Source organism: Hippichthys cyanospilos, chromosome 3 (assembly GCF_059441005.1).
Source record: "Hippichthys cyanospilos isolate Australia breed blue-spotted pipefish chromosome 3, RoL_Hcya_1.0, whole genome shotgun sequence".
In the NCBI taxonomy this organism is placed as follows: domain Eukaryota; kingdom Metazoa; phylum Chordata; class Actinopteri; order Syngnathiformes; family Syngnathidae; genus Hippichthys; species Hippichthys cyanospilos.
This window is the reverse complement of record NC_142371.1, coordinates 304,643-318,391: the sequence shown is the minus strand read 5'-3', so window position 1 is coordinate 318,391 and position 13,749 is coordinate 304,643. Positions and strand designations below refer to the sequence as shown.

General features: G+C 38.0%; 4 protein-coding genes across 5 annotated transcripts; all 4 read left to right on the top strand.

The window, feature by feature from the left end:
- The first annotated feature begins 437 nt into the window (after positions 1 to 437).
- LOC148425280 (transmembrane protein 107-like) lies at positions 438 to 2,411 on the top strand. 2 transcript variants are annotated; one of them, XM_088411592.1, is made up of 6 exons: positions 438 to 583; positions 781 to 887; positions 976 to 1,043; positions 1,115 to 1,215; positions 1,545 to 1,641; positions 1,770 to 2,411. In XM_088411592.1, exons 2-6 carry the CDS (start codon positions 801 to 803, stop codon positions 1,837 to 1,839), a joined length of 423 nt encoding a protein of 140 aa, XP_088267718.1. In that variant the 5' UTR covers positions 438 to 583; positions 781 to 800; the 3' UTR covers positions 1,840 to 2,411. The 2 variants fall into 2 exon arrangements, with proteins under 2 accessions (XP_088267718.1, XP_088267717.1); XM_088411591.1 differs by lacking the exon at positions 1,545 to 1,641 and adding an exon at positions 1,382 to 1,478.
- A 337-nt stretch (positions 2,412 to 2,748) lies between these two features.
- On the top strand, positions 2,749 to 4,213 carry LOC148425279 (dolichyl-diphosphooligosaccharide--protein glycosyltransferase subunit KCP2-like). The gene is made up of 5 exons (XM_088411015.1): positions 2,749 to 2,902; positions 3,432 to 3,586; positions 3,685 to 3,748; positions 3,823 to 3,889; positions 3,972 to 4,213. Exons 1-5 carry the CDS (start codon positions 2,899 to 2,901, stop codon positions 4,090 to 4,092), a joined length of 411 nt encoding a protein of 136 aa, XP_088267141.1. The 5' UTR covers positions 2,749 to 2,898; the 3' UTR covers positions 4,093 to 4,213.
- A 2,230-nt stretch (positions 4,214 to 6,443) lies between these two features.
- Positions 6,444 to 9,049, top strand: LOC148425278 (protein S100-A1-like). The gene is made up of 3 exons (XM_088411186.1): positions 6,444 to 6,575; positions 7,578 to 7,736; positions 8,850 to 9,049. Exons 2-3 carry the CDS (start codon positions 7,599 to 7,601, stop codon positions 9,006 to 9,008), a joined length of 297 nt encoding a protein of 98 aa, XP_088267312.1. The 5' UTR covers positions 6,444 to 6,575; positions 7,578 to 7,598; the 3' UTR covers positions 9,009 to 9,049.
- A 2,870-nt stretch (positions 9,050 to 11,919) lies between these two features.
- Positions 11,920 to 13,535, top strand: LOC148425277 (protein S100-A5-like). Its single transcript, XM_088411185.1, has 4 exons — positions 11,920 to 12,004; positions 12,316 to 12,486; positions 12,979 to 13,141; positions 13,203 to 13,535. Exons 3-4 carry the CDS (start codon positions 13,007 to 13,009, stop codon positions 13,407 to 13,409), a joined length of 342 nt encoding a protein of 113 aa, XP_088267311.1. The 5' UTR covers positions 11,920 to 12,004; positions 12,316 to 12,486; positions 12,979 to 13,006; the 3' UTR covers positions 13,410 to 13,535.
- Positions 13,536 to 13,749: the final 214 nt, after the last annotated feature.

Sequence of the window (13,749 nt, the reverse complement as noted above, 5' to 3'; positions counted from 1 at the left end):
TGGTGATGGAGAATGGAGAAAGGAAGAGGACACATTGTTGGGCGGGGGCTATTCTCGAGGGTAATTCAACCGGATTGTTCAAACAAGATTTTGTTTCGGGAACATATGTCATGTTCTCGAGTATTATTATTATTATTATTATTATTATTATTATTATTATTATTATTATTATTATTATTATTATTATTATTATACATCCGTTCAATTTTTCCTCCTCAAAATTTTACAACTACCTGATTTTTTATTACAATTTTAAAAAATAAAATACAAAAATCTCGCGACCTAGTTTTTTTGTGTTACCAACAGACGGCAGCATATTACTCTACAAGCAAATGCGCACAAAAAAAAGGTGTTTGACGATTGTCGTTCGGGTCGGAACAAATATTTATGTGAATCTTTGTTTGTGTTTCTTCCGGTTAACAATCGAGACTACACCAATTCCACAGTTGCTGTAGTAACCAATGCAACTTCCGGCTCTCTGAGCGATTTGAAAACGTTAAACGCGGCGAGAAGTGGACTAAAAATACATTGTTGTGTGTTTTTGTACTGTGCGGTGCTCCTTGACGAGGTGAATTTAGTCGTGGTAAGTTGAAAAGACGGTATTTTGTTGCCTAACGATTGCTAAATGATACTGACGAATCCACGCAAGTATTGTGCAGAGTCAATGGTCGCGTGTATTAATTTATATGGCATGTTTCGGTGACAAATATCTTGAAGTTTACCCCCCGTGTTGTAGGAAAATATTAAAATACTAAGTGTTGTACTTTTAATTTCCAACAGGCAGCTTGTAGAAATGTAAGATGTCGGCCATCAGCAGCCTTATTCCTGCCCGTTTCCTGACAATCATCGCCCACCTTGTTATTGTCATCACCATCTTTTGGACGAGGGTAAATCCATTTACACTGCTTTATATTTTTGTCAAAACATCTAGATACGTTTCTGATTTGATTGAGACCAAGTATTTTTGTTACACAGGAATATAACGTGAAGGCCTGCTTGCCTTTGGAGTTCACACAAGAACAATATGACAGTGAGGACTTAAAGTAAGCACAAATCGAATCCACGCACACTGACATGTTTACATCATGTCCTAACATGTATAATTTGTTTGCAGGTTGGTGGTGGCTCTTTCAGTCACACTTGTGTTATTCGCCATTGAGCTAGCCGGCTTCTTCTCAGGGGTGTCCATGTTCAACGGCACCCAAGGCCTTCTTTGTATCCTTCACCCACTCTGAGATTCGTATGAACACATAATATGTACGATTTACTTATATTTGACTTTGAAAATAATGTAAATAAAATAAAATCACACTCTTATGTCAGCTCAGGATATATGCAGTGCTAACTCAGTTGTACAGCAATTCCATGACTCGTGCACTAGCCACAGGAGCACATGCCAGTGCCTCAGTGGCTCTGCTTTTCTTTCTGTTTGAGCAGTGGGATTGCGTCATCTATTGGTGGATTCTTGCCTTCTGCAGGTTAGTTTTTCTTTTCCCCAAAAAGTGACTTTGGTTTTGTTTTTCCCTGACATACATATTGCCTAGCACTGACGGTCCACTGCAGCGCATCCGTTTCCTTGTCTTACTTTGTTTTTGAGAAGTGGGAGTGCTGGACATATTGGATTGTTTTTGTCCCCTGCAGGTTGGTGCACATATGCTGATTTATGCTGATTTATATTTACAACTCTTGGGGGATAAAGTGGACAGAGACTATAAATTGCAAAAGGAAATCATTTTTGTGACTTCATGCCCGTTTCTGTTTTCTTCTAGTGTACTGCCTGCCATCATGGAGGTTCTTCTGTTTATCGCTGTTTTTGGACTGGCAAAGAAGCCATTATGATGTGCATATGGATGAAGATAGTGTTGAAAAGGCATTTGTTTTCAATTTGTTGACATGTAAGCAACAGGTTTGTGGTTTGGAAGTCTACTTAAAGTTCCCTCCACTTTCCATAAACATCCATATTAGGTTTATTGAAAGAGATTATTTCATCAATATAGTTTTAGTGTGAATGGTTATTTGTATACAGGTGCCCTGTGATTGACTTGGATATGTTCCAGCTCACTTGCAAAGCGCTCTAGAAAGTGGATGTTCACATGTACAGACTAGATAGACCCATGCATATGTCCGATTTGATGCCTGCACATTAATGTATTTGCAGTTTTCTTTCGCAGTGTATTTCCCCAATGTTTTTTAAGTATTTACAACAATGAGCTTTGTAAAATAAATAAGTAAATCATGCATATTGAAGATTTTTAAACATTAAGAGTTTTGGTAGTTTTAAAAAACAACAACAACCACCTTGGGAGTCAGCTATGTGTAGATTTTCTTTTTTTATAACTGATGGACCAGCATGGTCTCTTTAGCCCATGTATAGTCAATTGAATTGCTTTTTACTGTGTGTATAATGTAAATGTAAAATAAATACAATTAGTAAAATGGAAAAAAAAACACCTTTTTTGTTTTACTTTTTTGCTTTTAACACCAGTGTATCTAATATTATATTTTGTTTTTTATTATATATATATATATGGCTATATATATATATTTTTTTTTGTTGTTTTTTTTTGTTTATCAAATATTTTAAATTGAGTTATTTTGCTATTTTTTTTTACTAGTAAGTTTATACCTATTGTGATTCGTATATTATTTATATTTAGATTATATATATGTATTTTATTATTTGAACGTATTTTTTTCTCGCTATTTAACAATGAGCTGGCTAATGACTAATAGCTCGACGTTGACGTTTCTCGCAGGAAGCGTTATAATCATTTCCGGGTGAAGGTCCTTCGCTTCAAAGGATCGTAGTTGCTACTCATTCAGCTAGTTTGGCGAGTTTAATTAGACCTTTGAAAGTAATAAATACGTGACCACAATTACGAGCGATTAATAGGAACCATGGGTATGTATTGCGACCTTAATAATGATATTTATGTGCGTATAGTGGCCATACAGACGTTCGCTCAAGTAGCTAGGTTGTTAGCTAACTAGCGCCGACAAATAACATTATTACTACGAAGTGTTTGGCTGATTATGCTAAATACGCCTTATTGTAAATGCAACAACTTGTATTTGCAATAACACTGATTGTGTTTACGTTTGTTGCTTCAATGTTAGCATTAGCTTAGCATTTGCAAGGCTTCCGCTTAAGCACTGACGTGTCATTGCAGAAGGCGTAAAGTTGAATTTTCAATGGCAAGTTTCAACATGTGAAAATAATGATTGTACTGTTTTAAAGAGCCACTGTATGTTGCCTTGACTCCTTAGAGAATTTATCAGCTGGTGTATTAGACATAGAGATTTAATGATTCGTGCTTTTCCCTTTGTTTAACCGTTTAAACAAATCATAATAAATAGTCAATATGTTGACATCACGTACTATGTGAGTTGCACAAATTAGTGGACTAAACTGCTTGTTTTTGTCCTTGCAGCAGTGAACACGGGCACTTCTCTGGTGCTGTCCAGCCTGCTTTCAGTGTTGGTGTTTGCTGGCATGCAGATGTTCAGTAAGCAGCTAGCATCCACCGAGTGGCTCACCATCCTGGGGGGCTTCCTGGGCTCCGTCCTCTTCATCTGCTCCCTCACTGTATCCTCTACGTCCAACGTGACTTATCACTTGACTATTTTTTGCAATTGCATAACATTCTCTATTACAAATGGTAAGCCTTAATTCAGTTTCTTCAGGCATTTAGTAATCTGGAAAATCTGTTCTTTGGGAAAGGTTTTCAAGCCAAGATCTTCCCAGAAAGTAAGTATACGCAGGAATGCATAAGTTTCTCAGCTGTTTCGTGTTTGGTAACAACGTACTCATTTGACTTTCAGTTCTGCTGTGCCTGTGCCTGTCGCTATTTGCATCCGGTCTGGTTCATCGCGTGTGTGTCACTACATGGTCAGTCATTTCTGCTACACTTTACTGACCTCCACATGTATCTTTCATTTTTATTACATCTGTCCATTTTCTCTCCTCGCAGCTTGATCTTCTCCCTCTTTGCCCTGTATTACATCAACAAAATATCCGCCGCCCTCTACCAGGCAGCCGCGCCCACGGCAGTACCCGTCAAGACGACCACCAAAGGCAAGAGGAAGAACTGATGAAAAAATGAATGACAACTTTCGTCGGCCAGATCTGTATTCCATAGATAGATTACACCCTGTTAATTTACTATTCATACCACACAAGTCATTTTGTAATTAAATTCAAGAAAACCTTTGAGTGTTCCTTGTGTCATTCAGACTGATGATACTAACATTTGTTTGTTTAGCCATGAGAAGCCTTATTTGTTGATTTTTTTTTTTTTAATCTTGGCAAAATGTTTTGGACAATCGTATGAATCCATTTTGGGGGGAGGTCCTTTTCTGCTTCGAAGGTATATCATGGAAATACTTTGAATACTTTGTCTAATGGGATATTCCTATCCATCCGTTTTCTCTAGGCACTTATCCTCATAAGGGTCGCAGGCTAGCTGGTGCCTATCCCAGCTGTCTTCGGGCAGCAGGCGAGGGACACCCTGAATTAGTTACTAACCAATCGCAGAATATACAATGACAAACAACCATTTACACGCACAGTCACACCTAAGGGCTATTTGGCGTTTCCAACATTCATGTTTTGGGGATTGCGGGATGAAAACCCATGCAGGCCTGGGCATAACATGCGAACTCCATGCAGGAAGGCCGCCGCTGGACACAAACCACAGAATTGTGAGGCCGCTCTATCACCGTACCCCTTTTATTCCCATCCAGCACATCTAAACTGAATTAGAACATGATCTGTATGATATCCAGGTCTGACATCACCTCACAAATCACTGCTGTCCAATGGACAGCATATTCCTTCCAACTCCTACATGGATCAAGAAACATAGCATACTTGACACACCCTGTGTTCCGTTTTGCTGGAATTTTTCTTTTGTTTTATGTGCTGTATCTCATTTGGATACTAGCAGAATTTTAGGCAGGATATGCCTCAGGCTGCTATATCCTGGTAGAAAAGTTAAATCTGAAATATGAATTGTACTTTATGATGCCTCCATAAACAAAAACTGTTGAATTCTATCTAATGCTAGTCATCCAGCCATCCATATTCTATAGCCACTTATCCTCACTAGGGTCACTGGTTTGCCAGTGCCTACCCCAGCTGTTAATGGGCAGTAGGCAGCGGGTATCCTAAACTGGTTGTCAGCCAATTGCAGGATACACAGGGACAAACACCCAATCACACTTAAGGACAATTAAGAGTGTCCAATACACCTGCCGTGAATGCTTTAAGGGTGTGGGAGGACGCTCGACTGACCGAAGGGAAACCATGCAGGCTTGGGGAGAACATGCAAACTCCTCACAGGAAGGCTAGAGCAAAATGGATTTGAACTCGGGACTCTGAACTGTGAGGCGGATGTGCTAACACTCCCATTACCGCTAGTCATTCCCTCAAAATTATAAAGAATTATTTTTGTTATTTTAGATATTGATTTGAAGAAAAAAATCCACAAGTAGGTGAATTTCAGTTCAAAACACGTACGCAGGGTTCTGCTGTTTTGTATGCCTTTATCAAAAGAAAAAACTGTATGTATGCATGGTGTATATGCATTAGTGCTGTCAAGAGATCAAACATTTTCAACGAATCAACAGCAAAAACGTACATAATTGTGAGCGCTTGCGATTTTCGTCAACTATTTCCTGTAAAACTTGTAACAGATATTCACTTGAGTAAAGTATCAGAACCAAATCATCAGATAAAAATTTCATTTCAAAGACCGTTGACATCACTTTCTTTGCCCTCAAGATACGACTCGTTCTTGTAAAATACGACTGTTGAACGAAACTATCAAATCTGACTGCAAAATGTGCAAGTGTTTCATTTTTTCTAATGAGCTATTAAGTAACTATTTAAAGCCAAACTTCATTAACTTCCATCTTCGCCTGTCTTTGTGCTGGGAACTCTCCAATTAGTTTGATTAAGAAGTTAGCGTTATTCAGCTTTCACCGGAAGTCTGTGTGTGCGTGCGTGAGTGTATGATGGATAATAGTGGCGTTTTTTTTTCCTCATTAAAACATTGCAAAATATTTTGTTTTGTGGCATTTTCATTCATTTCAATGGGGAAACATGATTTGAGATACAGATGCAACTTTCACAAATATGGGTGTGGCCAATAAACTAATGGAACTCTCAAGGCACCACTTGGTGTGGGGAGTTTCAAAAAATATATAGAGTGAAACGTTGGGACACACCCTCTGTTTTAACAGCCCGAGAAAGTGTATGGAAACTATGAGAACCTCATACTGTATGCAAGGATGTTGATTATAGCGTGTAACTCTTCCTCTGAGCTCCAGTAGGAAAAAGTCAGCTTTGTGGTTTTGGTCTTCAGGGGGGAAAAAAATCTAGGGAGTAGCATTGAAATGGGTGTGTAGAGAGAGGCATGAGCACATTATTTGCTTTAACTCCCTCCCGCCCCTTCTTCATCGCCCTCCCATCTCCTTCTCCCGGGCGTTTCCCGGCTGACTATATAAACTCGAATAAACTGCTGGTGAACTCCCGCTTTTCAATCAAACCCATCTTGCTCACTCAGCTTCGTCTGGTAAGTCCCGATTTCTTTATTTTACACTTTTTGGGCAGATTGGTCTCGTATACGAATGCATACCAGAAGCTATACTTCACGGGCAATAGGAAAATAGACACACGCAGAGGCTTGAAACGTCAATTAGATCGATTCGAGTGAGGAAATAGACTGATTTTTTTCGCGTTTCTTCCCAGTTTTACGCAAAAGGTTGCATGTTGGCCACTGGGTGTGTTTGCCATGCGTCATCGGGCGCTCTGCGGTTTGGGCGCACTGCACTTCTCCAAGTGACGAGTCGCTGGTCGCCTTCTGCTTCCTGTCCTTTTGTTAAAACTGATTATACTCATTGTATTTTTTACGACCTTTTTTGCGTTGTTGAAATCCAGCTGGAAAAAGGCGGATGTGGAGCAAGGGGGAGCAGCCATGAGATAAGGATGTCCGTTTATTGCGGAACGTTTGCTCTAATATTGAAAGAATTTGCCTTGAGTGCCAATGAAAGCAACACTCGTATCCTCCCTTAGTGTTAACTGTTTGGTTTGGCCACAGATGATATAATGAGCTGTTTTTCTTAAACTCTAGGAGTGGCAATAATTATGAAGGGCAATCCATATATGAAATTGTTTATAGATAAAATGAACAAAAATGTATATATAGTATGTGCAGTAAACCTATAGCCGTGATGACCTTAAGATGTAACTATTCGTGTTAAGGAGGTGTAGAGCGATGTCTACGTGTGTTAGAAAATGCTGTTTTGTAATTTCCTTAAAACAATAAATTTTGAGGCACTTTTGGTGGTCGTACATTTTCCAAGGAACAAAATAGATGGCTAAAAATGGGTGGGGCCAAAGATCATCTTACAACACACAGTCGATGCACAAAGTTCTCAAATATCAATTGCCCTTGCCCAATGTGACATTTCATGACAACTGTAACTTTTGAAGTCAATATTGACAATAATATAAGTTTGTTGACCTACTCTGCCATAACCACGCCTCATAATTACCATCCTGTCTCCATTTGCAGCATCCATCTATCTCTGTTGCCATGACTGACTTAGAGAAATGCATGGAGAACCTCATCGTCATCTTCCATCGCTATGCCAAAGATGACGGCGATGGGAGGACGCTAAGCAAAAAAGAACTGAAAAAACTGCTGGAGACAGAATTACCCACTTTCCTCAAGGTGAGAACAAGCTCTCTCTGTCATAGGGCAGGACAATTAAAACCAAAGACAATAAAGAATTATGCATTTATTTGAATCTTAATTAATTATTTGTATTTCAATAACGATTGGCTTGGCTAAGTGAATGGAGCCACCGATCCTATTGAAAATATTTGGATAAAAAACAATCTGTTCACCAAGTATTTAAAATGTATTCATAATTTCGCTCAATGCTACCCTAAAACAAAAAGTAGCAATTAATGTATTTGTGATCTGCCATTGAGGTATAAAAAAGCAGCCAAAATTCCAGTTAGTTCTAAATGGTCTAAATCAACCCGGTTTACCTTACCAAAAAAGCAGCCAGTGTTATCAAATGCAACATTAACATATACCAAATTAACATTGCACTGAACGAAATAGGAGTTCTTACAATGCTAAAAGTTAGCATGCACATACTATGTGCTTAAGTCCACTTATAACCAGTAAAAAGCTAAGATGCTAACAAATTGCAAAATAACCTGACTACAAAAAGCAGTAGGCAGATTGATAAAAAAAAAGGATGCTTGCTAAAACTGCTAACATAATATACCACTTGTGAATTTTCTCACTTTAATAACACTAGCAAACAATTTAATTATTAAAAGACAACAAGAGAAAATGGTAAAATGTTACAGTTGGTATGCTAATAAATAGCAAAATAAACTTAATACAATAAGCAGCAGGCAGACTGATACAGGTGATACTCGCTAAAATGCTAAACTGCTAACACTTATGTTAACACAGTGCTTCTCAAATAGTGAGACACAAGCATTGTCAAAACTCCAGGGAAAAGGCTTGTTTTTGTCGTGTGAAGTGTAATTGAAATAAAATAAGATTTTTCATCATTTTTTTTTAAAGGTTTTATTCCAGGTACCTTGATGCACTTGGTTATTTTTTTCAGTTTTAGACTAAGTTGTAACACCTAAAAACACTTGAAGAAACTAATTAACTGTTGTTGAAAGTTGATTTATTTTGCTTTTTTATTTTGTTAATGTTAAAAAGGATACTGGTTTAACTAAGTCAAGAATTATTCCTTGAACCTAGCATCATAAAGTCTCTGCCCCACCTCACACTTTTTTTTTTTTTTTTTTTCAGACACAAAAGAACCCCAAAACGGTGGATTGCATCTTGCAGGATCTGGACCACAACAAAGACGACAAGTTAGACTTTGAAGAGTTTCTCCCCCTTGTCGCGGGCCTCTCCCTGGCCTGCGAGAAGTGCTACGTGCTGCACCAGAAGAAGGGCAAACAATAAAGGAAACATGTTGTGAGAGTATAAACAAACCTTTGACTGAATTTCACCTTGTCTGTCTGATTATTCACGCAATGAAGGGCTCTCTTTGTATTTTTATCCCGCATGATTTGAACACATGGAAACATTTTCGCCCCAAGATGTCCGCCCTTTTCTTACCGCCTGTGATTGATAACCATACTGTTGAAAAATAGCAACAGGCCTAAGAATTCTTTGGCTTTTCTGTCTGATAATGTTGTCTTGTAATGCCTGTGTACTAAATCACGACGCTAAAAAATACTGTAACCGTATGTGAGATAAAACTAAGATGGAATAAAATGTTAACCAGCTAGCAGAATTTCTTCTCTTCTTTTTCTTGGCTAACATTTTCATGGAGACTTGTTGCTATGCAAAGTTTGATGTGGGTCCAAAAAATGTGTGTATTCAAGCCAACGTGTATAACGCACACGCACACACACACACACACGCCCACACACCAAAACCAAAGCTGTAAAAAGTGACAAACTGACTTCAGACCATGGTTTTAATAGCAAATTATTAAAGTTTCTTACATATTTAAAAGAATATGGAAAGAGGTTCGCTATTTAGCACTGCATATAAGTTTACAAACAGTATATCAAAGATGTTATTTTCATGAAGTGGGAGTTTAAATAGTCATATTTGAGACTCCCTAAAACAATGTCATGAGAAATGACTTGATAAACCACTGGAAAATATCCAAATTTACCTAAATGGTCTGAATAATACATACCATACAATATTCTGTGCCAGTGATGTTTTATGACTGGTAGAATAATTAAATCCACGTCCACTAGATGGCAGAACATACATGAGCCAATTATTGGGCCGCTTTTTTTGTGGCTTTTGTAGTTCTTGGTGTGTAAGATTTTTTTTTCTGATGTGAAATATGTGCTCAATAAAGGGTGGGAAATGCCACCTTAGAATACAGTTTTATTTCACCAGGGTGCAAACATTTTCTAAAATTCAACAGATAGTGTCAGCATGGATAAAATACAAATACAAATAAAAGGCCTCACACCCAAAATTTTAGATAAAAGTTTTGTTTTGTTTTTCCTAGCAAAAAAACCCAACCCTTTTGTCTTGATTCAATCACTGCAGTTTACATGCAGGATTCTAAAACAGTGCCATCTACTGGAACTGGGGGAGTACTACTGGCTTGTCTCTCCGAAGCTAACTTCTCCAAACTAGAATTACTGTATTAGAACTGTTCCGATACCTGAGATTTTGGAACTGATGAATACCAAGTACTGTAAATTCTGGTGCCACTATCGCCAATAATTAAACTGATAGCAAGTACTTTTAGGTTCACAACATGTTACGCATATTCACGGAACCTCTATTTGTTTGCAGTAAACCTGTACGTTTTTTGAAAGTTGTACAATCAGCATGAAAATAAACAAATAAATGAACAAATAACTAATCAATAAATATGGGTACACAAGGTAAATGGAATCAAAAGCAGGGCTTGCTGAGGGACCGATGAAAAACCATTCTTTTTCTCGAAAGACTTTATTATCGATTCAATACATATATTGTATTATTGTATTGTTACCTGGATCAATCAGCACAGCAATATTGAATACACCACAGGGTCTGCTGGGTGACACGCGATCTGACAGCAGAGGTTTGCAACTGGTTTTTATCACGCCCTTAGAACACAGCATAGTTGTATCTGAGGAATTCAAAACATGTGATACGTTGCCATGACAATGTTGCCTGCGAGTACTCAGAGTCTGCCCTGATGTTAGCACACACTAGAATCAATTCATTTAAAATCTAATACAATACTTCAGAGTCCCTAGAGGCAAGTTATCCCTCGATTCAACGTAAGGAAGACACAAAATTAAAGAAAGGCATGCCAACACAAAGCATGCTTCGAATACACACGGAAACATATGCATCCCGGAACATTATGTTCCTCAAAGGACATGCGTTTTATGCTAAAGCCTACTTACACAAGTTAATATTAACATTAATATTATGGATTTTATGCATACCCTCTTGTCAATTACCTTTGGTAAAGATAATTTCTAGAATGCCAACATGCTTGTAAACAGTATACTGTGGTTGCAGCGGGGTATTTTTCTTTCTTTCAGTTTTCACTCGAATATAGCTAAAACTGAACTCTAGATGGCAGCATCGGTCTAAACGGGAAACAGGCGATTTAAATCACAGAGGGAGGCCCCAATTTTTCATCAATGCTGATTGGGACTACACATTACTAAAAATGCAATTTTATTTTTGGACAGAATGCAGGCATGTGCCTGTATTTTATTGAAGCAATTATGTATAACAGTATTTTAATACATAATTATTTTAAGCTTATACCATGTATCAGAGATCCTGCATTCAACAACAAAGGTTAAAGATTTAGACCGTTTTTCATTATAGACAGCAGGAAGTCCTGCATTTACCATTGTCTGTAGCTGTAACAAACATGGCAGCCTCTGGAGGAGTGCCACCCCCCACGTAATATCATTTCATAATAACTGGACCTACGATTATATGTAAAACATACTGTTGGTTGTTGAGAACACATATATTTACACGTTTTTGAAATTTATAATCATTTAATTTATTCGTTTTTAATGAAAAACGTCCTAAATATTACACAATGTCCCTTTAAACAATCCAAAAACACCTACACACTGAGATATTTTTTTTTCCCAGTTCAAGGGCTCGCATTTAAAAAATTGACCTTTGTGCATTTTTTCAACAATTAACCTATTTGTCATACCTGTTAAAACTGTCAGTCTGAACTTACACCATGCTGTGAAAAAAAATCTATCAGTTCATGCTCGTGTTGCACCAATTTGATTTTTTTTTTTTTTTTTAAGAAAGCACCGCCCCAAGAAATGGTGTGACTGATGAGGTGCCAATCATAACTCCTGCACTTGCACATCCTGATTTTTTTTAAAATGCCCATCCCTCATTTGGTAACTGAGCCCAAGACCCCAAGCTGCTGAAAAGATTAGGAAGTGAGGCAAATTAGCAATATTTCTGCTTACCTCTTTTTGATTCTTATTTGATAGTACATTACCTAAAAAGCAGTCGTCTTTTATGTTATTTTGTCTGTACAACTGTAAAACTAGCTTCATTTGCTTTTGTTAAAGCTCGGTATGCATTCTCAGTGACTAACAAGACAATGCACTTTTATAATCACTACATCAATCATGAAGACTGGGGCGTGAAGGTTTGATCAGGGGTGTGCTTTTAACCCACACACACAAACTCTTTTTCAAATGTCGTTGACATTGTGTTTTGTTGCTGTCTTTCACTTGTTTCTTAGATGTGCAAAGTACACAGAGACACGCTTGGACCAGTAAATCCTGTCTGGGCCACATAAAGAGAGCATGAGTCACTGTTTGCATGCTCAAGTGACTTTGAAAGTCAGTCTTTGGGCTGCGCTGTTTGCAAGAAGATTCCAGTTGAGTCTGAAACACGCATCGCTGTGAATACCGTGAGTATCTATCTATCTATCTATCTATCTATCTATCTATCTATCTATCTATCTATCTATCTATCTATCTATCTATCTATCTATCTATCTATCTATCTATCTATCTATCTATCTATCTATCTATCTATCTATCTATCTATCTATCTATCTATCTATCTATCTATCTATCTATCTATCTAGCTATCTATCTGTCTGTCTGTCTGTCTGTCTGTCTGTCTGTCTGTCTGTCTGTCTGTCTGTCTGTCTGTCTGTCTGTCTGCCTATCTACCTACCATTACCACTGAAAAGTATCCTTCCTACCAACCTGCCTACCTACTGAAAAGTTTCCTACCTACCTACCTACCTACCTACCTACCTACCTACCTACCTACCTACCTACCTACCTACCTACCTACCCACCTATCGAGTTTCCAGCACTGGGACATTTTCAAGCATTTGTCATTTCAACATTTCCATTATTATTCTCTCCTATTCCTCTACAACAATTATCAGGAGCAGACTACATTCTCCCTGAGTAGCCATGGAGACGTTGGAAGATGCAATCAAATGTTGCGTGGACATCTTCGTGAAGAATTGCGGCGAGGGCAGCGATTGTCTGAATCCAGAGGAGTTTAAGGAAATGATGCAGAAAGAGATCACCGCCTCTAGTTATAAGGTACAAAAGTGCATGTTGTGCTAGTGCAATAGTCACTTAATTTAAGTTGATTTCTTTTAAGGGGAAACTTAACTTAAGCAACCTGGATGAGGCCTTCAACAGGTTGGACAAGAATGACAATGGCGAAATCAACATCCAGGAGTATTCCAGATGCATTGCCATGCTGATCAAAGCTTACTACCGGCAAAATGTAAAAGGCAAAAGTGGTGGCAAGGGAGGCCGAGGCAACAGACGAGGTGGCAAGGGAGAAGACGACGATGATAATTAAGCGCCTTTTACTGAGGAGGTTTTCCACCTCTTTTGTCTCTGTTGTTACTTTTCAAACATTGTGAAAGTGATATTGGCACACGCACAAACAAATTACAATAAAGACTGATGATTTTGCAACATTTAATCCCATCTCTTTATTATTACCGACACAAATCAACACGACACCGTTGTTTAACTTTCTTCCTTTTAAACAATGAGCCGCTCTCTTTGAGAAGGTTTACAATCATGAATAAGAATTGACAAATATGTATCATCAGATTTGATGAAAATTAAAGGGATAAAATTTATTTTTAAAAAATGGAAAAATGTTTTTTTAGGGGCTAGGTATCAAAAGATAG

Bases quoted from the DNA above. Each gene is read 5' to 3' on its own strand.
- LOC148425280 (XM_088411592.1), top strand. From the start codon at position 801: ATGTCGGCCATCAGCAGCCTTATTCCTGCCCGTTTCCTGACAATCATC. The intron at 888-975 runs GTAAATCCATTT...TTTGTTACACAG, and splicing joins TCACCATCTTTTGGACGAGG to GAATATAACGTGAAGGCCTG. The intron at 1,642-1,769 runs GTTGGTGCACAT...GTTTTCTTCTAG, and splicing joins ATTGTTTTTGTCCCCTGCAG to TGTACTGCCTGCCATCATGG.
- LOC148425279 (XM_088411015.1), top strand. The intron at 3,749-3,822 runs GTAAGTATACGC...TTTGACTTTCAG, and splicing joins AGCCAAGATCTTCCCAGAAA to TTCTGCTGTGCCTGTGCCTG. The intron at 3,890-3,971 runs GTCAGTCATTTC...CTCTCCTCGCAG, and splicing joins CGCGTGTGTGTCACTACATG to CTTGATCTTCTCCCTCTTTG.
- LOC148425278 (XM_088411186.1), top strand. From the start codon at position 7,599: ATGACTGACTTAGAGAAATGCATGGAGAACCTCATCGTCATCTTCCAT. The intron at 7,737-8,849 runs GTGAGAACAAGC...TTTTTTTTTCAG, and splicing joins AATTACCCACTTTCCTCAAG to ACACAAAAGAACCCCAAAAC.
- LOC148425277 (XM_088411185.1), top strand. From the start codon at position 13,007: ATGGAGACGTTGGAAGATGCAATCAAATGTTGCGTGGACATCTTCGTG. The intron at 13,142-13,202 runs GTACAAAAGTGC...ATTTCTTTTAAG, and splicing joins TCACCGCCTCTAGTTATAAG to GGGAAACTTAACTTAAGCAA.